The following is a 25,111-nucleotide window of genomic DNA, read 5'->3' as shown; positions in this document are numbered from 1 at the left end:
CTAGCAGCATCGTTGTTTATTATTTTCGTTTCGTTTCTTGCGTTTTGTTTACGTTTTCGTGCGCGCAATGTCAAATCCCCAAGAGGAGCTGCTGCCGCCCAGTGCCGAGGACGATGAGCTAACACTGCCACGCGCCAGCATCAACAAAATAATCAAAGAACTGGTGCCCACGGTGCGCGTTGCGAACGAAAGTCGGGAACTGATCCTCAACTGCTGCTCCGAATTCATCCACCTGATCAGCTCCGAGGCGAACGAGGTATGCAATGAGCGCAGCAAGAAGACAATCAATGCTGAGCATGTGCTCGAGGCACTCGATCGCCTCGACTTCCACGACTACAAACAGGAAGCGGAGGCGGTGCTCAACGATTGCAAAGAGGTCGCTGCGAAACGACGACGCCAAAGTACACGCCTGGAGAATTTGGGCATTCCCGAGGAGGAGCTGCTGCGCCAGCAACAGGAGCTTTTTGCCCGCGCACGTGAAGAGCAAGCACGCGAGGAGCAACAACAATGGATGAGCATGCAGGCAGCAGCCGTCCAACAGAGTAATGCCCTAATCCAACAGCGACCCCAAAATCAACAACATCAGCAGCAGCTGAAGCCAGAGGGCAGCTCTGTGAGCAAACCCAGTGAGGATGACGATGATGATGACGACGATGACTACTGATCGATATATAGTTCAACGGGCTCAATTTTCATTTGGGCGTAATGTAATTTTGTAGTAATTCTAATTAAACTATTGTCATAAGTAAAAAAAAAAAACCCTCAGCTGATTCTGGCCTTCTCCTCCATGTGATCCGTCAGCTGCTGCTCCAGCAATTTGGGTAAACTTTTCTCATCCAATAACTGCTGCTTGCCCGGCACATATTTGCCCAGAATTTCTGGGTGCTTCCGCCAGAATTCAGCGCCAATCAGATCCTCATGCAGTGGTACTATTGCCTGCCTGCCCTTATCCTGTTCATCCTGCCCAAACTGGAGCACACGCTTGCGCAGCAGAATGGTGCCCTTGCGATACATGGCCGGCATATTGTTGTAGTTGATGCCAAACTGCTGATATAGCAGCTCATTCTTATCGGCGGAGAGTGTGCCACGCAGCCGCTGCTCGGCCTGCTGATTGCTCAGGCCGGACTCAAGCACCAGTTTCCAAAAGGCCGTATTGTACAGATTGTTGACATGCACATCTGCCTGGCGCCAGCTAAGATAATCGCGCAGATTCTCGTCCGATGGATAGAGGATGATCCTGCCATCGAAACAGGGCGCATAGGCCAGTGGCTGTTGCATCCACTTGGGCCAACTCATCACATAGCTGGTGGAAAAGAGGCTCGTCACATACGTTAACAGTTTGGCAGCGCGTCGCTTAAATGCATCCGTATCCTTGCGGAACACAAATGAGTACTCATCGCTCTGGCCATAGCCCAGCACAATATCCCGGAACTCCTGCATTACGCCAATGCCAGCGACATTCATCACATGTAGCGCTGCACTCGTTGGAATAAGCATCTTATTACATTTTATTTGTGATTAATTTGGTATACTTTACCATTTTCATCGTTGGGTTTTTCAAATTTGTGCGTATTGGCAAATTTGTGAAACTTTTTGCCATCGATGCGTATCACAATCCACACATTTGGCAAGATTCTGTCGTCCTGTTCGTAGCCTTTAACATACTCGTATCTGCTGCAGGCCATGCTGCGTCTGTTGTATTTATTTTTAAAGAAATGCTTGAAAAGAACGCTATTTAATGCTCGAATATGCATTTAAATTCTTCCTTTTACCACATGCGAAACAGGTGTGTGGGAAAAGGTTACTCACGCGAATGCCTGCTGTTTCCACTGACGTCACATTTTCTCTCGGCTCATCTAAATGAGCCGTGTATTTATTGTTCAACAATCGTGCAGAGTTGTGTTATCGATAAGCAAGACAATGATTTATAAACAGCTGTTTGGACAGTGCCGCGGCCAGACTTTTCACAATTAAGCGGCGGACGCATTTAATCGCATTTCGTACAAGTAAAAGAAATGAGCATACAATTTGAAACAAATTCAGCGGATGAAGATTATGCACGAGCTAAACTATCCGACGACGAGGAGAGCGAAGACAATGTCACAAGAAAAAGAGACCAATCACTTGCAGCAAATGTCCAGCCTGATAGAGACGCAGAGGCTGACGCAGAAGCTGATGCAGAACCTGAGGGCAGCGGTGCTGCCAACACACATGTGGTGGCTCATCATTACAACGAGCTGAAGGAGGCCGGGCGGAGGGAGCGACACAAGTCGAAAATCTATTTTATGCGCAACTTCAACAACTGGATCAAGAGCCAGCTGATCAATGAGTATATGGCGTTAATTAAGAATCAGAAGCGCGTCGGCGATGCTCTCCGTGTGCTGGACATGTGCTGTGGGAAGGGGGGCGATCTGCTCAAGTGGGACAAGGCGCTCATTTCGCATCTGATATGCACTGACATTGCGGATGTGTCGGTGGAGCAATGCCAGCGTCGCTATCAGGATATACTGCAGCGTGCTGAGAAATCGAAATATGGCCACAAATTCACTGCCGAATTCTTTGCTTGCGATTCGACAATGGTGCGTCTGCGCGAACGTTACAAGGATGCCTCGCTGCAACTGAATTTGGTGTCGTGCCAGTTTGCGTTCCACTACTGCTTCGAGTCCCTCAGCCAGGCCGACTGCATGATGCGCAATGCCGCCGAGTGCCTGGAACCGGGTGGCTATTTTATAGCCACCATACCGGATGCATATGAGATCATGAGGAGATTGAAAGCTGCCGGCCCCGATGCCCGGCGTTTTGGCAATGATGTCTACAGCATTGAGTTTGAGGACGATATGATGACAGAGGCGCCGCCGCTGTTCGGTGCCAAGTATCAGTTTCATCTGGAGGGCGTTGTCGACTGTCCCGAGTTTCTGGTGCATTTCCCCACGCTGGTTAAACTGGGTCGCAAGCACGGCCTGCAGCTGATCCGGCGCAGCACATTTGCCGATTATTACAAGGAGACGATGCCCCAGGGCCGCCAGCTGCTCCAGCGCATGTCTGGCCTGGAGTCTGTCCAGGCCAATCGTTGTGCCAACGATGAGCAGTTTAAGCATGTTGCAAAGGCATTTGGTGCACAGCGCGGCCGACCATTGGGCACGCTTTCCAAATCCGAATGGGAGGCAACAAGTGAGTATAAGTCTAGGTACAGTGATCGCTCGATAATTACAATTTGCAGACATTTATAATTCAATTTGTAATTCAACTATTATTATTAATTATAATTCAATTTAGATGCTTTGAATTCGAAATTCTTATTTTTAAAAAACTTTTGTTAAAACATTATTCATCTCATTAATTTTATGTATTCTAAATGTTGTACTTTGAACGGTCACTGAAATTTTCACCATCACTGCCACGTTTTAACCTATTCTCCTCAAATATATTTTGCAGCACTTTATCTGGTTTGTGCCTTCAAGAAGTGCAAAAATAGCTGGGACGCCAATGGCAAGCCGATCTTCGAGTTCAATGACTGATGCTCCATTCAAATCTACGCATATCTTATAATATAGATAAACATATATAGACATCCCCAATTGCTTAAATTTTGTTCAAATAACTGATTCTTAAACAATTTCTTTACAACATACTTTGCATGATCAAAACATTTTTTTTGTTAAGTTGAAAAGTGTATTTATTAAGAAGCTTTTAACGTTGATATAAAAAATTTGGGAAAACAAGAATTGTAGTTTCAAGATTATTTCTACAAATTCTGATCTTTTTTTGTCCGTCTGTTTCTATGCAAAGTGTTGCTCCAAGTAATACTGATTTAACTTGGCACATATCCGTCTTTGAGCAGCATGCAGTACATATGTCGGAGACGGATCTATCCATATATATATATATGATCATATAAAAGATGCGTTTTTATAAAAAAAATATTATTATTCTTTATCCAAATCAAACTTACACAATAAATGTATTATTGTGCTCATAACATACAAATATTAAATTTTTGACATTGGACTACTATATCACATAGCTCGTAAATGATTAATCAGTTGAAAGATGAGTTCTTATATAATTCCTTTTTTTGTAATCATTTATCGTAGCCCAACTTACACCTTGACAAAAGATTAGAATCGTAATACTATATATATATATTTATTATATATATACAAACCATCGGTCCGGATATTTGATTTATAGGAATATTTTCAGGACAGCGATTTAACTCTTTTATATTATATGATCTCCGGCGTGCCTAACCGTTCTTTCTTGTTTAGAATACTATGTTGGTCATGGTTTTCCTTAAGATGTTCCTTAAGATTATGCATTAAGAAAAACAAAAATTGCCTGATTCAAAAAATATCCTTTACTACCATTTGTCAACAAAAATAAATATATACTTATCTTGATAAACGCTTTTATCAATCTTATTTTGGCTCTGCCTTATTAGTTTCCATGTACAATTGTTGTAGTTTTCTTAAGAAAGAGGAATTTGTCGTGCAACCCTCTCAATTTTGACAATACCTTCAAAATTCTCTTGACGTTGTGCAGCTTTGATAACGAAGCTTTCTGCCAACGAATTCGAAACTGGAAGTCGAAAGCTCTGTGGAAGGACAAGGAATGTGTAGAGAGAGAAAGAGAGAGAGCGAGAGAGAGAGAGGGAAAGCGAGAGAAAGAGAGGGAAAGAGGGAGAGCGAGCGTGAGAGAGCGCGCACAGCTGTTGCTTTCACAGCGACGGCGCCGTTGAAGGACAACGGGCAAAGGTTAGTCCTGACGCTTACGTTGCCGGGTCGTGCCCAAGACCGATTAAAGCAAGTGTGCGAGCCTGTGCCTGGCATTCAATGCATCAATGAATTATTATAGCTCAAGTGTAAATAAATATTTGGTAACGCAACGCGTAGGTACAAATGATGGGAGTATTTGGGAAAATTAAGGCATAAGTTACGCCCAATGATTGGCTCTTTTTTTTGGCAAAGCCAGCGAAACATAAACTTTTATATGTCTGTATGTATGTGAGAGAGATAGAGACAAAGATCTCACACAGACGCATAACTTTCTCTTGCTCTGGCTCTGCTCCTTTTTGCACACGCTCTCTTTCTCTCTCGCTCTCTCTGTCTCTCTCTCTCTATCTCTCTCTCTGCCGTTGTCTCTCCGTCCGTTTGTTGCTCTTTGTGTTATGCTTTGCCCATCTTCAAGTTCTTGTCAGATAATTTCATTATTTAAAGTTTTGCTCATAAAAATAAACTTTGGGCGTAAAGTTGAAATTTGTTTTGCACACACACACACACACACACGCACACACACATATATATATATATATATATATATATGCCCAAACACGTAAGTTGTTTACAACAGACCAGCACGTGTGTGTGCTTGCTTGTGTGTGTTTGTGTGAGCCACGCTTTGTTTAAAGTAGAACGTGCGTATTTAGAAGGCAAACAACAAAACTGTTTACAAATACACTCACACACACACACACACATATACATACGTAGCGGACTCGCCTCGACTCGTGTCGCAGCGTGTTCAACCCCCTTCTTGCCGCCCTGCCACCTGCTACCCCTCGGCCCGACGCGCTTTGCACTGATTGGCCCTAATGAATCTTTTTGTTACCTTCTCGTGCAGCTGGCTGCGCATTGTTCCATGCGGTCTATGCAAATTAGTTCACTTTTAACCCAACTGCTAACCACACACATCAACATTTTCACCGAAATGAAAAGCTCAAGCTGTTAATAACAACACATTTTGGTATTTCATAAACTTTGATGGAATTTGTCTGCAATTCGAAACGAGTAAATTAAGTTTTCGCCTCCCTCGAAGAAAATTAAAAAAAAAATGCAAATAAAATTATTTCAAGCTTAAAATTTGTATATTTTAAAATCAAAAATTACTATAATCACAAATTATTAATAAAAAAAAAGTTAAAGCGTTGAACATTTAACATTAACAAATTCCACCAATAAGAGATGCAAATTAGTGTTAAAAGAAACATTTTATATGCAAAGCAATAATTTTCAATGTAGTGAATGGACTTGAGAAAAGTTCTTGAATTTAGATTTTTACCTTTTGATTAGGTTAATGGAGTTCTGCTCTTTTTGAGCTTTGAGTTTTTTAAGTTAATATCTTCCATGAAGAAAAAGATAGCTTAACTATAGTTGACAGCAAGCGGGATACGGGTTAAATCATTTTGCCACAATGGTTTGACGGGCTGCTGAGCTCTGCTGCATAGACTACGTGACGTGCAGTGTGTGTGTGTGTGTATGAATGTGTATGTGAGTGTGTGTGTATGTGTAGTTATATATCCTTTGTGTGTGTCGTTGGCCACTGACAGTCAGCCAGGTGGGTAGGCAAAAAGAGTGGCCTTACATTACGTATACGCAGCGTGTACAAACAAAATACATACCGCAATGTTTATTTTGTAAGCCTGTCGAGGCAAGCGAGCGAAAAAGTGTCTCTGTGTGTGTGTGTGTGTGCAGCTCATAAAATGCATAAGTGATTGTGTGTGTTTGTAACGGCTTGTGTTTATTCAACCGCATGGAACAATGTGAAAAACGCATGCCAGGCATTTGCCTTTGTTGTACCGCCAAAGCCCCTTCCTCCCTACCCGTGTGTACACCCCGCATTGGCCCCCTTACGCTATGCTAAACTCTTAACAAGGATTGCCCCCAGGGTGAGCGCTCAAGGGGGCGCTGTGCTGGCAAGAGGCGTGCAACAATTTAAAAAGATATGCGATTGTGTGTGTGTGTGTGTGTGTGTGTGTGTACAAGGACTAGAAGAATAAGCCGATTCGAGCTGAGCGCATGTTAATCTTTTGTGCTTCTTGACCAAAAGACAACTTGAACTTTGCCTGCCAATGCTCATGAGTGATTCGTTCTATTCATGATTGATATGAATGATGGACATACGCAACAACAACAACAACAATAACAGCAAATTCCCGAAAATTATCAATAACCAAATGAGTTATTCTAAGAGTTATGATATCATAAGTAAAAATTAAATGAATTAAATTTACCCCCTTCAAGCTATGATTCTAATTTTACTATTTATTTCTGGCCCACTGACTGAACTTTGTTTGAACTTCTAATAATGTGTTCAATAGATAACTATTTGAAACTGAGCTTAAAACCAATCAAACGAAAATTTGTTGTTCTTTCAAGTGGGCGGGGTAAACGAAAGTTTTGTACATCTGTTTTCCACAGTTTTCTCCCATGTCCGGGTCGAATTTCCAAAGTTCCGCCCGAAGTAATTTAAGTTTCAAAGAGCACACTCAATCTATATTTGAGCAAAGTATTTTCATCTACAATAATTTTAAAATAATGTACAAACACACAAAATCCTTTTAAGTTCCTAGTTCTCATACTCTAAGCAGACCATGAATAGCTCAACTTTGGCTTTCTTCATATCCTTTCATAGTGCGAAATCTCTACAAAAAAAATACAATTTACCAAATAGAAACAATGAAATGAACAATGTCTGAAACAATAATTATAGCTTACATTTTTAAGTTAATCTGCTGACATTTAAATTTTAATCTCGATTTCGAAATATTGTTATGTTTTTATAAGTTCTAAACAATTTATTGCGACTGTGAACTAAATATTACGCATTGAAAGAGTGGAGTCTGTCGACCGAATGTTCCTCAGCTGCGAGCAATGAACTGCCAGCAGTAAAAACACGAATAAATGCCAAAAATGCATCCAGATAGTTTCAAAACTAGTTTGCATAGCTAGAGACAGTCATTTATATATATACATATATAAACGTTACAAACTCTTCGCCAGCATTGTAATGCCCTCTGCAGAAATAGTTTACTTTTGCAAATGCAATCTGGCAAATAAGCTTGAATCTGACTCTTCAAAATATTTAATCTAAATAATGCATGGCTTGATTAGCAATTTTATTTATTTGCTATGCTGATATGTATTTTGGAATTGAATTCAATTTTCGTAATTTACTTGCAGTGCATTTGTGTGCGTTTATTTATATAGTAAATGTGTGCACTGTAGTTGCGCAACTGGCCATGATTTATTCAGTGCAATTAGGTAAAATAATTGGCTTAGCCGGAAATGTATTGATTTAAAATTCAATAAGTTTGAGCCTTGATAAGCTCGCCAAACATTCAAGTGGCCGCGCACAGGGTGAGATCCGACCGATTTGAGGGTCCTTTTCGTTTTGGCTCAAGGCGTGGCATTTGCGGGTATTAGCTGGCAACCCATAAAGTTGTTTTCTTGTTTTCATATTGTTCCGTCTCCGTTCGCTGTCGTCGTCGTCGTCGTTGTTGTTGCTGTTGCTGTTTTTTTGTGTTTTTGTTTTTGTTGTAAATTGCACACACGACAAAAGGTCAACTCGGCAAGTGAGTTAAATGACAAGGACCTCACCTTGCCCCATGTTCGTGTGTGTGCCTGGCAGCGGCAGCATTTGTGTGGCCCCCGTGCGTGTTTGCATGTTTGACTGTATTACGACCCCAAAAACTTTGGCATGCAATGCCAGGCCCAGGGCAGGCCAGGCCAGGCCAATAATAATGGCTTTCGCTTTCAAAACAAACACCGCCTGACATTGGCCATAAGCTGAAGCCAATCGTCCTTGGCTGTACAACATTTTTTTTTCAATGCCTTTTTTTTATTATTATTTGTTTTATTTTTTTTGTTTTTTTTTTTTTATTTTTTGCGGCCATTTGAAAAACTCAACTTAAGCCAAGAGCGCAAAATGCCGGCCAATGCTTGGCGTCGTGTGGCCAAGAGTGGCCTTAAGTCATAATTACGGTGCACACACACAATTGACAGTTATCAACTTCGCGCCCACTAAAAATCAAACTTTACCAACACTCACGCATTTGCCCAGCTGGAAGGCAGGCGGTAGACATCAGGCAGCATGCAGCAGGCAGCAGACATCAGGCAGCGACGCTTTCCAGTCGCTCCATACGAAAAGCTTGTGCTCAGAAAAGAAAAAGCTCACTCTGCCTGGCTGGCTGGCTGGCTGACTGCCTGTTTTCTGTGTTTGGCGCTAGCTCAAGCCAATGTCGTCGGTGTGTGCGAATGTCAGTCATGGAGTTCCAGTCGTCGGATACATGTGGAACGCACCGAACACAAAGCAGCGCGCCTCGCCCCCAAATACAATGCGAAAAAGTTTTTTACAAAAATTTTGTGTATAAAACAAGCCAAGCCTATTACAACCAAATGTTTGTGTTTGTGTGTGCGTGTGTACGATAAATTACAAAATGTTTGCTAAACACGTGCAGATTCACTGAAAAAGTTAAACAAAAAAAAAAATCGAAGCATATAACAAATATTATATACAAAATACAACTAAGACCAACGTGAAGAAAAAAAAAAGAAATACAGCTCAAAGCAAGAGTAAAGGCTGAAGAAAAAAAGTCTGAAGAAAGTGGATTAAAAAAACGCAGCTGATAAAAATTAAAAATTCTATTTAAAGCTTTTAGTTTTATTCTTTTCTTTTCTTTTATTTTTTTTTTTTTTTGTAAAGCTCCACGCCTTTTCGGCTGTTGTTGTTGTGTTATTTTGAAGTGCAGCAGCAGCAGCAACAAATTGTGCTAGAGAAACAAATAATCAGCATTTAAGGGATAATCTGTGCGGCTTACGGCATTTCATTAAAATGGATTTGCGCGAATGCCGTTGCGCTGAGCTGCATTTGTGCATGGGATTATCGATTGTAATGCGCAGTCATCAAACAATACAACAACAACAACAACAACAGCAGCAGCAACAACAACTACAACAACAACAACAGCAACGCAGCAACAACAAACATTGAGTATTGGCCCCAAAACAGTTTTAGTCAGTGTCTTATGAAACAATCGAAGCGCCGGCCCAGGCAGCATCAGCAGCAATCAACCAAATCGCATCACATTTTTGTACGGCATACGCAAAGTAAGTAACTGAAATACGAAATCAACTTAACTGTAAAGTGGACTGATGTGAAGCATGGGGCAGACGGGCGGGGCAGGGGTGGATTGCGGATGAGCCTGGCTGGTTTGGTTGGTTGGTGCACTGAAGTGGTTAAGTGGCAAAAAAGCGGTCTCACAGTCTACACATACGCGCACTGCTCGCGTAATTATTTAACGCGTGTGTGTGGGCCTGAAACTAGGTCAGCGGAAGTTGCCCACCAGCAGCCAGCCAGGCACAAAATAGCAACAACAACAACAGCAGCAAAAACAGCAACTCGCTCCCTTTTTCGCGAAAGGTGTCACAGTGATGCGGCTGCCACAGATTGCTGCTTGATGAACGCTTTAGTCGCAGCAGTGGCGATAATCGTCACGCAAATTAATATGCTGCCTGCTTTTGGAGGCACGCGTTAAATGCTGCGCATAACAAATACTGCCTACATTTGTGGGCAGGTATCTGTCTCTGTGTCTGTTACAATAATATGTGCTGTCACGCTTTGTACACTCGACAACACACTTCAAACTCCCCTCTTTCTCTCTCTCTCTCTCTCTCTTTCTCTCTCTTCTCGTTGTCGCTCTTTCTCGCTGCAGCAGTTATGAATGGAGAACAACAGAAAGAAGACTTTGAATGCGCAGCTAAATTATGTTGCCTACATTTGAGGGCAGGCATTGAACTCGAGCTGTGCAAAAAAGTATTGCCTACATTTGAGGGCAAGCATTGAACTCGAGCCGTGCAAATTAATGTTGCCTACCTTTGAGCGCACTGTCATTCAATAACCACAACGCTTATATTTCCTACACGCGTATTTGTACGCCTATCTGTATCTACCTCGAACACACAGACACACGCACACACACGGAGACGCACACACGCAGACGAGCGCACAATGAGCGTAGCCTCGCAAAACTGAATCGACAGCAGCCGACTGTGGAAAAAACAGTTATTCTGCTTTTTTTCGTTTTATTTTTTTTTTTTGGTTCTCATAAGCAATCGTTTGTCTGAAGTTTAGAACGAGCTGATTGTGTAGTGCGGTGCCTGCGCTGAGGTTAAAGCTATAAAAACGAAACGCCAAACAAAATGACCTTGCTAAATGTGGGGAGAATGTGGGGAGAAGAGCGTGCACAAGACACAAAGGGAAAGAAAAATATGTGAAAACGAAATAGAATCTAATTATTTATTTATTTGTTGTCACAACTGTCAGTTGAACAAGAGCTTAAAAGCTTCTACATCAACACGAAAATAGTATACTGGCAATCAAATCAGAACTATTTAAGGGCAAACCAAATTTTGTCTTTACTTACGTTGACCTTTAAATAAACTAGAGCATAACGGCAGCAAAAGAAAAGAAAAGACAGTAGAAAATAGTAGAAAATAGTAGAAAATAGATAAACATAATCGAATAAAACGTGGCTGCCAAGATTGTTGAATAGAATACTTTTTGATTCGACGAATTTATTCAAAATAATTGTACAACGCAGTATATTTTCATTATATTCATAGTTGGAGTTCATGGTAATAGTATATTAAAAAAAAAATATATAGATATGAATCTATGTTTAATGGCACTTGAGTTACAAAACATTTTCGGTTACACCTGAATCTATTTAAAATGTTCAAATTGATTTGGGTCAATAGGTTCTAGCAGTCATTTGCTTGCTATCACGTACGTCAATTTCTAAAGAAAAGAATGTTTTGCGGTGCTGTCACTTTCAAGGAACTTCTACTAAACTTTGAACAAGCTTGCTTGCATATAAATCAATCTAGCTTAAGTGCTTACACACATATACAAACAATATGTGATATTCTATAACACTGCAGATAATTTGTACCTGTGTCGAGCTCTGACTTTAAAAGATTTCAATCTTGCTTAAAATACTTGCTATTAAGTTATTTGCAATAAAACATTTTATGCAGCCTCCGGCAGAGACGTAAATGTTGACACTAGATACAGCATTAATTTGAAAACTAAACAAACAGAATAGTCAATTAAAATATTTATGAAAGAATATTGAGAAATTACAAATGAATTAAATTAAGATCACATTAAAAATGCTTAGTTTACAAATGTTAATCATCTCGATAGTGATTGACTTCTACTTCTGAATTTAGACATACTAAAAGGCATTTATTATTTACTAAGATGCAAATTTGTATTAGTCAAGTTCAAATTATACCTTAGTTAATATGAAATGTGCTAACACAGTTGCATATCTTAGCACGGCAAACGAACACAGATATCCTTGTACAGGACTTAAACGAATAAGGATGACAACAAATCTGGTGGAAACATGAACGTTTCGAATGAGGCCCAACCTTTCAAGCGAGGAGTGTGGAAAATTGCTCGCGTTGGCTAAAAACATAACCAAAGCGAGTCATAAAAAAAATTGCGCTGGACACATAAAACGGTGCTTAAGGCACGTTTCGGTTTCTCATTTCCCGTTATCCGTTTCCCGTGTCGCCGTTTCGCCGTTTCGCCTTTTTGTCGTTTTGTTTGATTTTCTATTTGTATTTGTATTTGTATTTGTATATGAAATTTGGATTTGTGATGCGGTAATCACATTTGAACATTTTTCTGCAGGATATGACAAGTGATGGTGCTGTTACGTTTTGGATATTTTTGCTTTGTTTGATCGGCACACCGCAGCTGGAGGGCAGCGAGGCCGGCAAACCGGATGAGCTGCACATTGGCGGCATATTTCCAATTGCCGGCAAGGGAGGATGGCAGGGTGGGCAGGCGTGCATGCCGGCAGCAAGACTGGCATTGGATGATGTCAACAAGGAGCCAAATCTGCTGCCAGGCTTCAAGCTCATCCTGCACAGCAATGACAGCGAGGTGAGTTCATATTCGTTCATACACGTTCAGTATCAAATGTCACTATTTATATGATAAGCTGACCCAGACAGTCAGACAGACAGACAGACAGAGAGGCATGATACTGTAGCAGCCAGTAACAGCCCGTACCAGCAACCCAGTAACTACGTTGATACGTTGATACGTCGTACGTTGTTGTAAGTGCGACTAGTTTCGACCCCTTGGGTGCCACTTATTTTGTTTCGCTTTTGCGTTTTGTTTTTGCGAGCGTTTTTCGTTTTGTCGCTTTCGTCGGTTGCTACGTTGTTTCGGGGGTTGGGGTGGGTGTGGGGGTGTAACTTGGCATTCATTAGCATATTTCTCTAGGGGGTGACACACAGTAGCGTTTTATTATGCTTTTGTTATATTGCGCATAAAGGGTATTAGTCGTAACTGTTCTTCAAATCAATTTCAACTCAATTTCGAACAACTTTTTATTGTTATCAACGCATTCCATTTTCATTAAGTCTCCTAATAAATCTGAATATGGTTTATTTAATACTCAACCTAAAACTCATATGTATTGCTTGGTTGTGCTGATATAAGAAATAAGTTCAAATAAGAATTGTATCTTGAATCTTAAAGATGTGTCCTTCATTTGGCATTGCTTTGAATATGGAACATTCTCAATCGAATTCATGACACACGATTAAAACTTATTCTTGCATGCATTCCGAGAGTAGAATTATTTATTCTGTGCTGTTTGTATAGGATTTTATCATATATATTATTTACAGCATATTTCAGTGTATTTTATTATTATTCTTATAAAACATAGACTCAAATTGTTTATTATTTTGTGAACTCTTTTTACAATATATATTTTAATATATATCTTTTTTGCTATCTTAAATATTGCGTTATAATATTTTATCTATATAATATAATTTGAATCCAGTCGGCATTTGTCTTCATGTCTTCATTCCTTCATTCACTTCATATATTTTTACCTTTAATATTTCTCTGCAATTTGGCACTATTGACACTAATTTTCAGCCATGCAGAATTTCTTAAAGTAATTTTAACAATTTATGGGCGAATTCAATTACATTCAATAATATTTTCAATTTTTTTTATTTTACACTAATTTATAATGGCATAAAAAAACTATATCCATAATATATATATGAATATATATGAACTTGTTGTTTCATTTAATTCGTATTAAAAATTATCCGATTATTTTCTGTAAGTTGCCTCTACTTTTGAAAACAGTTTTTAAGTTCCTCAAATCGGTTTGCATTTGGGTGAAAATGATTTTGGGAATGCCACAATAATTTGACGATATATGTGTATATATGTATATGTATGTTTATTTACTCGCATAAATGTCATATGTCATAATTAATGGCTAGTCGCAGGCTCGCACGAAATTTTATCAATGCTCCTGGCGACCGAGCTGTTATACTTATGAATTTAGAAAGGGAAAGGACTAACCCTAGACTTCCATTTACAGTTACAGTTACATTTACATTTACAGTTACAGACACAGTTACAGTTACATTTCCATTTACTGTGCGTGTAGATGTTTGTCTGTATCTGAAGTAGTGTCTATTTATAGGCGTAGCTCATTAGTTTTAAGTGAGCGAAACTTAACAACTTGTTTTGAGTTTTGAATGAGGTCACTTTGTCGCGCTCAGACCATCATTTGAGTTTATTTCCATTCAAGGCTGACAGATAAACCTGACCAGGCACACTCATGCCTGCACATGTGTGTGTATACATTTTTATGGTATATGGGGAGCGTGTTGAGAGCAGCTTGAATTGAGTTCAGTTTGAGAACATGGACTCCAACTAACAACTGGGGACTATGCTGGTGAGCGTCGCTGGCTTAGGCAAACAGCTTCCGTTAAATGCTGCATAATTAGTTGACATCTCTATGCACCACCTACGTGCCACATGCCCATCATTATCATCTATCTCATGACAAAATGGCAACAAGCTACAGAGGCAGAGGCAGAGGCAGAGGCAGAGGTCGCACGCAATTCTTGCCGCTGGCTTTGGATTTGCTTTTGCAGTTGCCTTTGCCTTTGCCTCTTGCTTGACCTACTTTGATGTGTGAATTGTCCCTAGAAAGGCGCTCGCACACACACCGAAACGATTAAATAAGTGCGCTCATAATGCGGTGAGCCCCGGATTTATATACTGCAATATTACAACTGGTAATGCCCTGTACAGGAAAATATAAAAGACTAAACACAAAAACAAAAAAAAAAAAACAAAATATGTATATATAAAAGAGAAAACAATGCGACTGGACACGAAGCCAAGCAATTACAAAAGTTGTTTACACGCAAAGTCAACTTAAACAAAGCGTAAATGAGTTTTTCATTAGAGGCAAAAATTAATGAATCATCATGAAGTGAATGCAAATGAGTGCATGCTTTATGAGTACCAGTTGATACTGACAAACGCCCGGCAATTCATCTAAGCACATTAATTATTCATTGAAAGATAAGTAATAACTGAAAACTTGACTCGTTATAATATTTTAAATTACTTTTTAATTGCGAAACTTGCAGTTTCATTCTATCTTTGAAAAAATCCTGCGCTCAACTTCTTAAATTTAAAATCTTGTTCAATCGAAAGATTATTTTCTAGGCAGCAAAAAAATTGTTCAAACAATAAGTCAGCTTTCGAATGCTATGTCCAATGGCAGTTATTTCTTACGGTAATCTGAAATTTATATATTTGTTCCAATATTTAAAAAAGTAGAATTTTAGTCAGCCTGCTCAGAAACTTATTCTTCAACCGTTGTTCTTATCACAGCTAAACAATATATTTGTTCGATACGAAGTAATATTTCAACTTTCATCAAAGTAGTTGTATCACAAAGATACAGAAGTCTATGAACGAATGTAAACGGCTTTCTATATCATCAGATACTTGAAATGTTGAATTGTATTTCAATCCAAATAAAGTCCAAATTATTTTAAGGCCTAAAACTTAAATTTTTAATTTAAGTACGTTTTGTATATCCTTTAAAAGTCACCTTCTCGATAACTGCATAAATTACTTAATATGATTCATTCCATTTAATATATAGTTTATTGTTGGTATAATTAAAAGCAAATTACAAACAATATTCTTACATTTTTTATTATTCATACTTGTATCGCATTTCCTTTGTTATATAATGTTTGTAAAGATTACTAAAACATTACGAAACCAGAAAATGTAATCTATTAATGAAGTTTAATTTTGTGTGTTTCCGAAAAAAGCTTACCAATCAATACATATTAGTTTAATATAGAGTCTTTAGGCTGACTAATGCGTATTTTGTGGCAAGATTTACGTTGCTAACAATATCTTAATATTATTATGTAAACCAGCATTGAAGAGTCGTTTGCTGGCAGTAGACAAACTGGGTCATGCCGTTTGCCAAATGGCTTTTGTACACGTTTATAATTCACTTTCTCATTTCATGGTACAGTGCGAGCCCGGTTTGGGCGCCAGTGTGATGTACAATCTACTATATAATAAGCCACAAAAGTTGATGCTACTTGCGGGTTGCAGCACTGTGTGCACCACTGTGGCAGAGGCAGCCAAAATGTGGAACTTAATTGTGGTAAGCAAAGTGGAAAACATAAAATATATCATAATAATGTATGAATATGCATTTATTTAATTGGATTTGGTCTCACTGTAGCTATGTTATGGCGCTTCAAGTCCAGCTTTATCGGATCGCAAGCGTTTTCCAACACTATTTCGCACACATCCCTCGGCCACAGTGCACAATCCAACGCGCATCAAACTGATGAAGAAGTTCGGCTGGTCTCGCGTGGCCATTCTACAGCAGGCCGAGGAGGTATTCATATCGGTACGCATTACTCTATTCGTAATCCCACAAAATCCCCATTTCAAATAATGCACTTATTCACTTTGTAGACTGTGGAAGATCTCGAAAATCGCTGTATGGAGGCTGGCGTCGAAATCGTAACTAGACAATCATTTCTATCCGATCCAACAGACGCCGTACGCAATTTAAGACGCCAGGATGCCCGGATTATTGTGGGACTCTTCTATGTGGTAGCAGCGAGACGGGTTCTCTGCGAGATGTACAAACAGCAGCTCTATGGACGTGCCCATGTCTGGTTCTTTATTGGTAATGTTTTTCTTATCCTCAAACACAGTCATCATTTCGAAATTCTAAAAAGAGTTACTGTTGAGCTACAATTAGAAATAAATATGACCTATCATTTTCAAGAATAGCCCAAAAAATGCCAATAATATTTTATTTAAAAATAATTTTTAAATATTCTTCCTTTTTTTTACGCATATAGGAAAAGCTTTAACAAACTTTTATATTTTTCCTTATCCTTTTTATTTATAAATTTTAGTAGTTAGTTAGAAAATGCGTAAGGACTAAAAGAGCAGTTCAATTAAAAATGGCAAAACAAATTTAGAATGAATGATAATAACTAATAGTATTAAGATATATAATCTAAAAACTTTAATGAACTCAATGGACAGGCTGGTACGAGGACAATTGGTATGAGGCGAATCTGGAGAACGAGGGCATTACCTGCACAGTGGAGCAAATGCGTATAGCTGCCGAGGGCCATTTAACCACAGAGGCGCTCATGTGGAATCAAAACAATCAGACAACAATATCCGGAATGACGGCTGAAGAGTTTCGGTAAGCACAATTCAAATACTTAGCTCTTCAAATTACATTATTAATCATATATTTGCAAACAGACATCGACTGAATCATGCACTAATCGAGGAGGGCTATGACATTAATCACGATCGCTATCCCGAGGGCTATCAGGAGGCGCCGCTGGCCTATGATGCTGTCTGGAGCGTAGCATTGGCATTCAACAAGACAATGGAACGTTTAACATCACGCAAGAAATCGCTACGAGATTTCACCTATACGGACAAAGAAATCGCCGATGATATCTATTCGGCCATGAATTCAACACAGTTCTTGGGCGTATCGGTAAGATCAAAGCAAATCATGTTGATGTCATATAAAACAATATAAGGTATATATATATATATATATATATATATTTACAGGGCGTTGTTGCATTCAGCTCACAGGGTGATCGTATTGCGCTAACACAAATCGAACAAATGGTGAAGGGAAAATACGAGAAGCTCGGCTATTACGACACCCAGCTGGATAATCTAACCTGGCTAAATACGGAGCAATGGATTGGTGGCAAGGTAAACATAATAGGCATTTCCATATTCGTATTGTAATTTAACTTAGAAGCAGCACGATTTAAACGGAATTAAGAAAAAAGAATTCTTTCAACATGTCGTCCAACGATGAGACGCCAACGGGCAGTGCAAAACCAAAAAACTCTCAAACCTCATTCAATAAATATAACAAAGATTCCAGATCCGAGAGTCCAGCACCCAGTCGAGATGTAGCTACTTCTGCGCGTCGGAAACATAAAAAGAACATAAAGAGCGAGCAACCAGTGCGAATCAATATGATCGTTGAGACTGATGAGTTATTAATGCTAAATCGAGAGTCCCAACAGACTGAGTACAAGGGTATTGTGAGAATGCCACAAAATGGAGAGAATTATACGCTGGAAGGCCAACATCGACGATATTATCCAGATTGCGAATATCATTTTCCATTTACTAGACCTTGGCAAAGGATGGTATACGATGGTATTCAGAACAAATACTTTTCGCGCCAGGCCAAAAATTGGCGCTGCCTGGCAATTTATCTTGCCGGTTTCTTACTATTTTTTCTTACCGTTAACATGACAATGTTTCACCATCTAGCGGATCGGCTTAACATGGCAACACCAGTGATTAAAATGTCGCAGCCATATCTAAGTTTTGCACCAGTCGGCACAAAGCCCGCCCACAAACTGATTGAATATAATCCAGATAATGCCACAGATATCCAGACCATGCGCAAGAAACTACATGATTTTCTGTTAAAACACGGCCGTGCAAAAGGTCAAATTAAACGCTTTGGGCCCTGCCAGGAGGACAATAATTTTGGCTATGATACGCAGCAGCCGTGTGTTTTCCTCAAAGTCAATCGTTTGCTTGGCTTTCACACAAAACCATATAAGCATAGCGAAGACGTGATTAGAGATAAGTTAGCTCATAATGATTATGCAAGCCTCGATATGTTGCTAAGAATTAGAGTAAATGAGACGGAGCGTAAGGATCGCATTTGGTTAACGTGCACATCTTGGCCAAATAAGCGTGCCGTAGTTGAGTACTATCCGGAGCCGGCTTTTAAAACGAGATACGTTGATGCGGATCAGTTTACCGATATCAAATTGTACAATGAGAAAATCACATTTCAAGGCAAAAGCGATATGAATCGCCTAGTGGCACTCAAAATAAAACATCTGCAGCTGAATGAAAATAATCGCTTCAACTGCAAAATGTGGGCATTTAATATAGGACACTCTCATTCACATGTCGGGCAGGTTCACTTCTATATTCGAATCAAAAAGACAAATTCGATTTTGGATAAAAATCAGGGGATTAATGTATAATAGGGCGAGTACGTACTCTATCTGAAATGTGAGAGCTGTATATACATATATGTACATATATGTAGTTTTTACTTAATAGATTCGTAAATCTTTACGAAATATCAAACCACTTTCAGTATTAGTTATAGATTGTCGAAAATAAATGCATATGCAACAGTTTCTCTATTCAATATATAAAATTATTATGCTCCAACATATTTTACACAAAGAATCGTTAATTATTTTTGCTGGGCTCATTGCTAATTGCGAATCATTTTGGTGTTTAACTTTCTTTCAAAAATCAGGTGCCGCAGGATCGAACAATTGTTACCCATGTGCTTCGCACTGTATCTTTACCGTTATTCGTCTGCATGTGCACAATCTCCAGCTGCGGCATTTTCGTGGCCTTTGCTCTGATCATCTTCAACATATGGAACAAGCATAGAAGGTGAGTAACTAAAAGTGACCCATAATAAAAATACACAAATCTGTAGCAAGATTTAAATGTGCGTTATGTCTTTCCTAGAGTAATACAATCCTCACATCCTGTTTGCAATACCATCATGCTAATTGGCGTCATCATCTGCCTTATATCAGTCATCTTACTGGGAATGGACGGACGCTTTGTCAGTCCGGACGAATATCCAAAGGTATTAAATGCTTATATATATAATTCTTCTGCAATATATATATACATATATATATATATTTATATTAATTTCACACAGATTTGTCAGGCACGAGCTTGGCTATTATCCACCGGTTTTACACTAGCATATGGTGCTATGTTCAGCAAAGTCTGGCGTGTGCATCGATTTACAACAAAAGCGAAAACTGACCCAAAGGTAACAATCTCTCATCCAATCTCTCTTAATCCGGTTCAAAAATTATTTCGAGTATCTTTCATGTTTTCTACAGAAAAAAGTGGAACCTTGGAAGCTATACACCATGGTTTCGGGGCTCTTATCAATAGATTTAGTGATATTACTGTCTTGGCAGATCTTTGATCCGCTGCAGCGTATACTCGAAACATTCCCACTCGAAGATCCAGTATCTACAACTGATGATATTAAAATACGTCCAGAGCTTGAGCATTGTGAAAGTGAACGCAATTCCATGTGGTTAGGTATGAATCAAAATACATTTCTATATAGTAAATACAACTTGAGTAACTATCTTATGAAGGACATGTGTTAACTGATGTTCACGTAATTTTAACAGCTTAAACTTTATCATTTTATAAATTTAATAATATCGGAAAAATTTTAAGTAAATTCAATTTAAAATTTGTTTTAAATAAATTAGCTATTGATATAGATTTTATATACTCAGAAGTATTTGTGTTTATTTTGGTTTAATAGTGTTATGTTCGTTTCGTTCTTTCAGGACTCGTTTATGGCGTGAAGGGTCTAATACTTGTATTCGGACTGTTCTTGGCATACGAGACGCGTTCCATTAAAGTCAAACAGATCAATGACTCACGCTATGTGGGCATGAGCATCTATAATGTGGTTGTGCTCTGCCTGATAACGGCGCCGGTGGGCATGGTCATTGCATCGCAGCAGGACGCGTCTTTCGCCTTTGTTGCACTAGCTGTGATATTCTGTTGTTTCCTAAGCATGCTGCTGATATTTGTGCCAAAGGTAAATGCATAAGTCTCATATCATATCATAGAGCTTGTACTAATATATCAATTGATCTTAGGTCATTGAGGTCATACGACATCCAAAGGATAAGGCCGAATCAAAGTACAATCCGGACTCGGCCATATCGAAGGAGGATGAGGAACGCTATCAAAAACTAGTAACCGAAAACGAGGAACTACAACGATTGATAACACAGGTAACAAGGAAGAACACACCTTTGCAGACCATAATTCAAAATTTAGAAATTTCGATTTCTGAAACTGATAAGAACATGTGTAAATATTGAGCAAAAAGTTATTCAAATAAGAAGTCATCTTTTGACAGATATTTTCTATGGCAGCTGTATATCATTCAGTGGTCCGATTCCATCGAGTCTCACATAAAACTAAACATATTATTACCTAAGAGATTAGTTCACCCAAAAACAAAGATAGTCCCTATCAATATATGAATAGGCTAAATTGCAATATTCTCTGCAATTGTATAAGAAGGTAATATAAGTTGCACCTCTTATTATATTTTTGTTTTATTCACTGAACAGAAAGAAGAAAAGATACGAGTTCTACGGCAACGACTGGTCGAGCGGGATGTCAACACCAAAAGCACAGAACTGAATGGAGCATCTGGGGCCGGTGCCGTCGGCACAGCAACAACTTCGCTGGCAGTCCAGCAGCAGACTGCTTCTATCATTAACGCAAACACCTCTGCGCATACGACGCCTGTGGCCTCACTCGCAATCACACAAGGTGAGTTCGTCCGTTAGCATAGATATAGAGCAACATTTGTTGCTCTAAGCCTTTTATAGTGTATTCATTTAACCCAAACTATTTATTTTTATTAGAGATTTTAGCAATTTTTGCGGGCATTGAGAAATTCGATTGAGCATTTTGGAGTTAAAAGGTTATTTCCATTTATGTGTTTACTCAAATGTTTTTTGTTTTTCAAAGGAATTTGTCTGTACTCAAAATGTATCTTTTATTTTCATAAGCACGAAAACGCGCACTCATCTGCACAGTAACGGTCCTTACATTTAACAGAGCCGTAACACAGCCATAACATACACATTCTCATCGATTGTTTTTTGCCGCTAAGGTATGCGATCACAATAGAACAAACGATCATCGCTAAAATCTCGATACTCACTGCGAATCGTTATCGATCCATTGAAAGCATATCGCTTAGGGCTGTCAACTTATCTAAAAGTGAATTGTTCTGATTTGAAAATATTTATACATTTAATTGACGAAATTCACAAAATTGATTTTCTTTCAGATACTCATGAGCACCGTACATGAAAAAACTTGTCAATTTCCTTTGCGTGATAGGTGAATTATACAAAAATGATTATGCTAAATAAAAACTTAATAAATATTGTATGTACTTAATAAACTTTGTATCAACTTTAAGCTGAGCTAAATACGAGAATTGGTAGCAGCAATTTTGTAGATTAACTGAAATATGTATTGTACCTTAAACGTGTTTAGCAAGTACTTAAATTAATAAAACGAAATACTTTTAACTTACTACAATTAATTAATAAACAAAATTAGAATGTGAACTAAACAAAAATGTTAGGCTTTAAAGTTGAACACAAAAACCACACATACTCAAGTCATTATGAAGAAAAACAAATAGCAAATTATGAAAGAAATCATGTTAAAGTTCGTAATTTTTAAAATGAAAAGCAAAACAAATTGTTGTGTTAGTACATATGTTCTTCTTGTATAACGAGTATTTTCCATAAACCTATTTTGCTCAGCTCTATCTCCTAAAGCTAAAGCACACACACAGACACGAACACAGAAATGTTTTCCCAAGGCGGCCTTTCCCATTTCATATATATTTAGTTTTATCTCACTTTATTTCGTTTAACCCAGGACTCGGATCCTGACCAATGCCGTGGCAATACGAGCTCCTAGACTCCAGTACCAGACTCCTATAAAGTTTGGCCTCTTTAACACGTAGTTTAGCCTAAGTTAGTGTTAGATTTTGTATAGACCGAGTGTGTACGTGTGTGTATACATTTTTGGAGTCATGTCCAATACTTCTCATACTTACACACATACAAACACACATACATACATACATACATATATATTATGCACTCGAAAGTAATGTTTTAATAGTTTAAATTTCTGTGAGTCGTAAGTAGCACAAATCGAATGGAAAGCATAGCAAATCTTAGATAAATAATAAACATAGCATAGTCTAGTGTAGTATCAAAAGTTAATATATATAATATGTATATGTATTATTATATTTTGTGGGGGTATGGGCCGGGGGCTTACGTGCTCAAGCAACATTTTAATTTTTTATGTACTGTTATACAAATGATGAGAGATACATTTGAAAGCAAAGGAAAATTTTTGAACACACTGTAAGTTCTAAAATTGCATTTATAAAATTATAAATATATACAGACATATATACACAAAGCAAAACAAACGGAAAATAGTGCATATTGTGAACCAAATGCGTCGTTATTTAAATAGGAATTGAAATGATTAAAATGAGGAAAATCACAACAACAAAAAACAGAAATAAAAATAAAAAACTAATGTAAACGAAAACGAAAACTTAAAAACTATTGAAGAGCATTCTCGTACACTTACATTTATATAATAAATCGAATTCAAACCATTTTTAAATTCAATCACTCTAATCCATCACGAAAAGTGCTATAAAGATGAAGTAATAAAAACACAAAGACAACATCAAATTCCTACGAAATGAAAGACTTTAAAATCTAAGCCGTTAAATGAAATAAAACTATACACACACACTCACTCACTCGCACACACACACACACATACAGACATACTTAAACATATATTCATAGCATACATGTACACAGCTACATATTTAAATATAAATCTATAATGAATGGATGAAGGACATAAGTAAATTTACACATTGCAAAAATGACATCTCTAGTAAATAAAACATGACGGAAAATAAAAATACAAATAAAAACAAAAACAAACAAACAAACACATTGATATTGTTAAGGATCGTTGGAATTTGTAGTTTAATTGGATTGTAATTCATATAGGGAATGCTGTTAGGGTAGATGTAACTTAAAACATGTACTTATATTGTATATAGCGTGTTAAGCTAACAACTAAGCGACAATTGCAACTTTTATTCAACAAAAACAAAAAAGCAGAAGAAAAAAATGAAAAAAGTCAAATGTTTAATTAAGTAATTCCGTTCTTTTTGCTTTCTTGTCAAAATCACAACCACAACTAATAACTAAACTAATCTACAACCCACAACCGAGAGAAGTAAATAGGTAAATTAAGTAACACTTTAGCAAAGCTAATTGTTGTATAAATACGAGTAAATAAACCAGATTCAAATTGATTTCCCAAAACATATTGTTAATGAAGTCGAAAAACGAAAAACAAAAAAGGTAAAAAAAATGTAGCAATATGAAGCAAAAAAAAAACTCGGTATGTTCTTATGAAAGTAACATTAACGAATTAATTTAAAGTCTAATTAACGGAATATGAGAATTTTACTGAATAAACCAAAAAAAAAAACAGAACATATTTAATTGTGTGGCATAAAAATGAGAACACCAAATCTCGTTTTTGTAACAATTTACATAGCTTTGAAACCGGCACCCTTAAACTCATCCATATGCATATAACTTTATATGCGAGATTAACATTAGTCTTAAACACTGATTTATGGAATTATTAACTCCTCTCTTTGCTCCTGAATAATTTAGTTTATTTTTAATGAATTTGTTGTCTTTTTTATAATTAGCATTTAAATTTTTCGAGTGACATGCACGAGTGCATTCCGCTTTAATTCAATGAACCTATTCCAATTCGATTAGCTGCCGCTTGCACCTATAATGGCCTAATTGCCCAACAGTTATGAGTAGAATTGAAAGTCGCCTAGCTACAGCTATAATCACAAAAGCTATAGCTAGAATGTTGACGCTTCGATTGGAGCTTAACACATTTAACAGATACAGCGGAACCGGCTTTCTGTTAACTTTTACTCGTAGTTTTCCATGTTTCCAACTTGTTTAAGCCGTAAACTAGTTTGCAATTGGATTCGCTGCATACTCACATCCCAAATGGTCTCTGCGCCGAACTTTCAATCAGTGGATGATAAATAAATGCAGTAAATATATACATTTTTTTTTAAGCGCTCCATAACATTGTATTTATACCTGACCGTTTTTCCCTTCCGGCTATGCTAATTTAGCTGACCACCCACAGAAAAAAAAAACAGCTG

General features: G+C 38.0%; 5 protein-coding genes across 6 annotated transcripts; 4 read left to right on the top strand and 1 right to left on the bottom strand.

The window, feature by feature from the left end:
* Nucleotides 1-15: 15 nt before the first annotated feature.
* On the top strand, nt 16-770 carry LOC6561771 (protein Dr1). The gene has a single exon (XM_001987932.3). It carries the CDS (start codon nt 68-70, stop codon nt 662-664), a length of 597 nt encoding a protein of 198 aa, XP_001987968.1. The 5' UTR covers nt 16-67; the 3' UTR covers nt 665-770.
* Nucleotides 691-1,785, bottom strand: LOC6561978 (probable tRNA(His) guanylyltransferase). Its single transcript, XM_001987933.3, has 2 exons — nt 1,538-1,785; nt 691-1,475 (listed from the first exon to the last, which is right to left on the bottom strand). The coding sequence occupies exons 1-2, from the start codon at nt 1,752-1,754 to the stop codon at nt 763-765; spliced, it is 930 nt and encodes a 309-aa protein (XP_001987969.2). The 5' UTR covers nt 1,755-1,785; the 3' UTR covers nt 691-762.
* Nucleotides 1,786-1,966: 181 nt separating this feature from the next.
* LOC6561979 (mRNA cap guanine-N7 methyltransferase) lies at nt 1,967-3,711 on the top strand. The gene is made up of 2 exons (XM_001987934.3): nt 1,967-3,171; nt 3,436-3,711. Exons 1-2 carry the CDS (start codon nt 2,016-2,018, stop codon nt 3,516-3,518), a joined length of 1,239 nt encoding a protein of 412 aa, XP_001987970.1. The 5' UTR covers nt 1,967-2,015; the 3' UTR covers nt 3,519-3,711.
* A 5,798-nt stretch (nt 3,712-9,509) lies between these two features.
* LOC6561947 (gamma-aminobutyric acid type B receptor subunit 1) lies at nt 9,510-23,392 on the top strand. 2 transcript variants are annotated; one of them, XM_001987935.2, is made up of 17 exons: nt 9,510-9,884; nt 12,478-12,732; nt 16,184-16,318; nt 16,400-16,570; nt 16,639-16,855; nt 17,224-17,389; nt 17,452-17,695; nt 17,776-17,925; nt 19,520-19,662; nt 19,741-19,864; nt 19,943-20,059; nt 20,133-20,340; nt 20,601-20,857; nt 20,919-21,056; nt 21,402-21,606; nt 21,702-21,760; nt 22,133-23,392. In XM_001987935.2, the coding sequence occupies exons 2-16, from the start codon at nt 12,481-12,483 to the stop codon at nt 21,740-21,742; spliced, it is 2,568 nt and encodes an 855-aa protein (XP_001987971.1). In that variant the 5' UTR covers nt 9,510-9,884; nt 12,478-12,480; the 3' UTR covers nt 21,743-21,760; nt 22,133-23,392. The 2 variants fall into 2 exon arrangements, with proteins under 2 accessions (XP_001987971.1, XP_043070573.1); XM_043214638.1 differs by lacking the exon at nt 21,702-21,760.
* Nucleotides 17,948-19,267, top strand: LOC116805324 (sodium/potassium-transporting ATPase subunit beta-1). Its single transcript, XM_032736552.1, has one exon. It carries the CDS (start codon nt 18,018-18,020, stop codon nt 19,233-19,235), a length of 1,218 nt encoding a protein of 405 aa, XP_032592443.1. The 5' UTR covers nt 17,948-18,017; the 3' UTR covers nt 19,236-19,267.
* Nucleotides 23,393-25,111: the final 1,719 nt, after the last annotated feature.

This window comes from Drosophila grimshawi, unplaced genomic scaffold, assembly GCF_018153295.1.
Source record: "Drosophila grimshawi isolate 15287-2541.00 unplaced genomic scaffold, ASM1815329v1 contig_1377, whole genome shotgun sequence".
Taxonomy (NCBI): Eukaryota; Metazoa; Arthropoda; class Insecta; order Diptera; family Drosophilidae; genus Drosophila; species Drosophila grimshawi.
Note: the sequence above shows the minus strand (reverse complement) of the source record. Positions and strands in the feature narration are given on the sequence as shown.

Bases quoted from the DNA above. Each gene is read 5' to 3' on its own strand.
- LOC6561771 (XM_001987932.3), top strand. From the start codon at position 68: ATGTCAAATCCCCAAGAGGAGCTGCTGCCGCCCAGTGCCGAGGACGAT.
- LOC6561978 (XM_001987933.3), bottom strand. From the start codon at position 1,754: ATGCATATTCGAGCATTAAATAGCGTTCTTTTCAAGCATTTCTTTAAA. The intron at 1,476-1,537 runs GTAAAGTATACC...CAACGAGTGCAG, and splicing joins AAAACCCAACGATGAAAATG to CGCTACATGTGATGAATGTC.
- LOC6561979 (XM_001987934.3), top strand. From the start codon at position 2,016: ATGAGCATACAATTTGAAACAAATTCAGCGGATGAAGATTATGCACGA. The intron at 3,172-3,435 runs GTGAGTATAAGT...TATATTTTGCAG, and splicing joins ATCCGAATGGGAGGCAACAA to CACTTTATCTGGTTTGTGCC.
- LOC6561947 (XM_001987935.2), top strand. From the start codon at position 12,481: ATGACAAGTGATGGTGCTGTTACGTTTTGGATATTTTTGCTTTGTTTG. The intron at 20,341-20,600 runs GTATGAATCAAA...TCGTTCTTTCAG, and splicing joins ACGCAATTCCATGTGGTTAG to GACTCGTTTATGGCGTGAAG. The intron at 21,607-21,701 runs GTGAGTTCGTCC...TATTTTTATTAG, and splicing joins CTCACTCGCAATCACACAAG to AGATTTTAGCAATTTTTGCG.
- LOC116805324 (XM_032736552.1), top strand. From the start codon at position 18,018: ATGTCGTCCAACGATGAGACGCCAACGGGCAGTGCAAAACCAAAAAAC.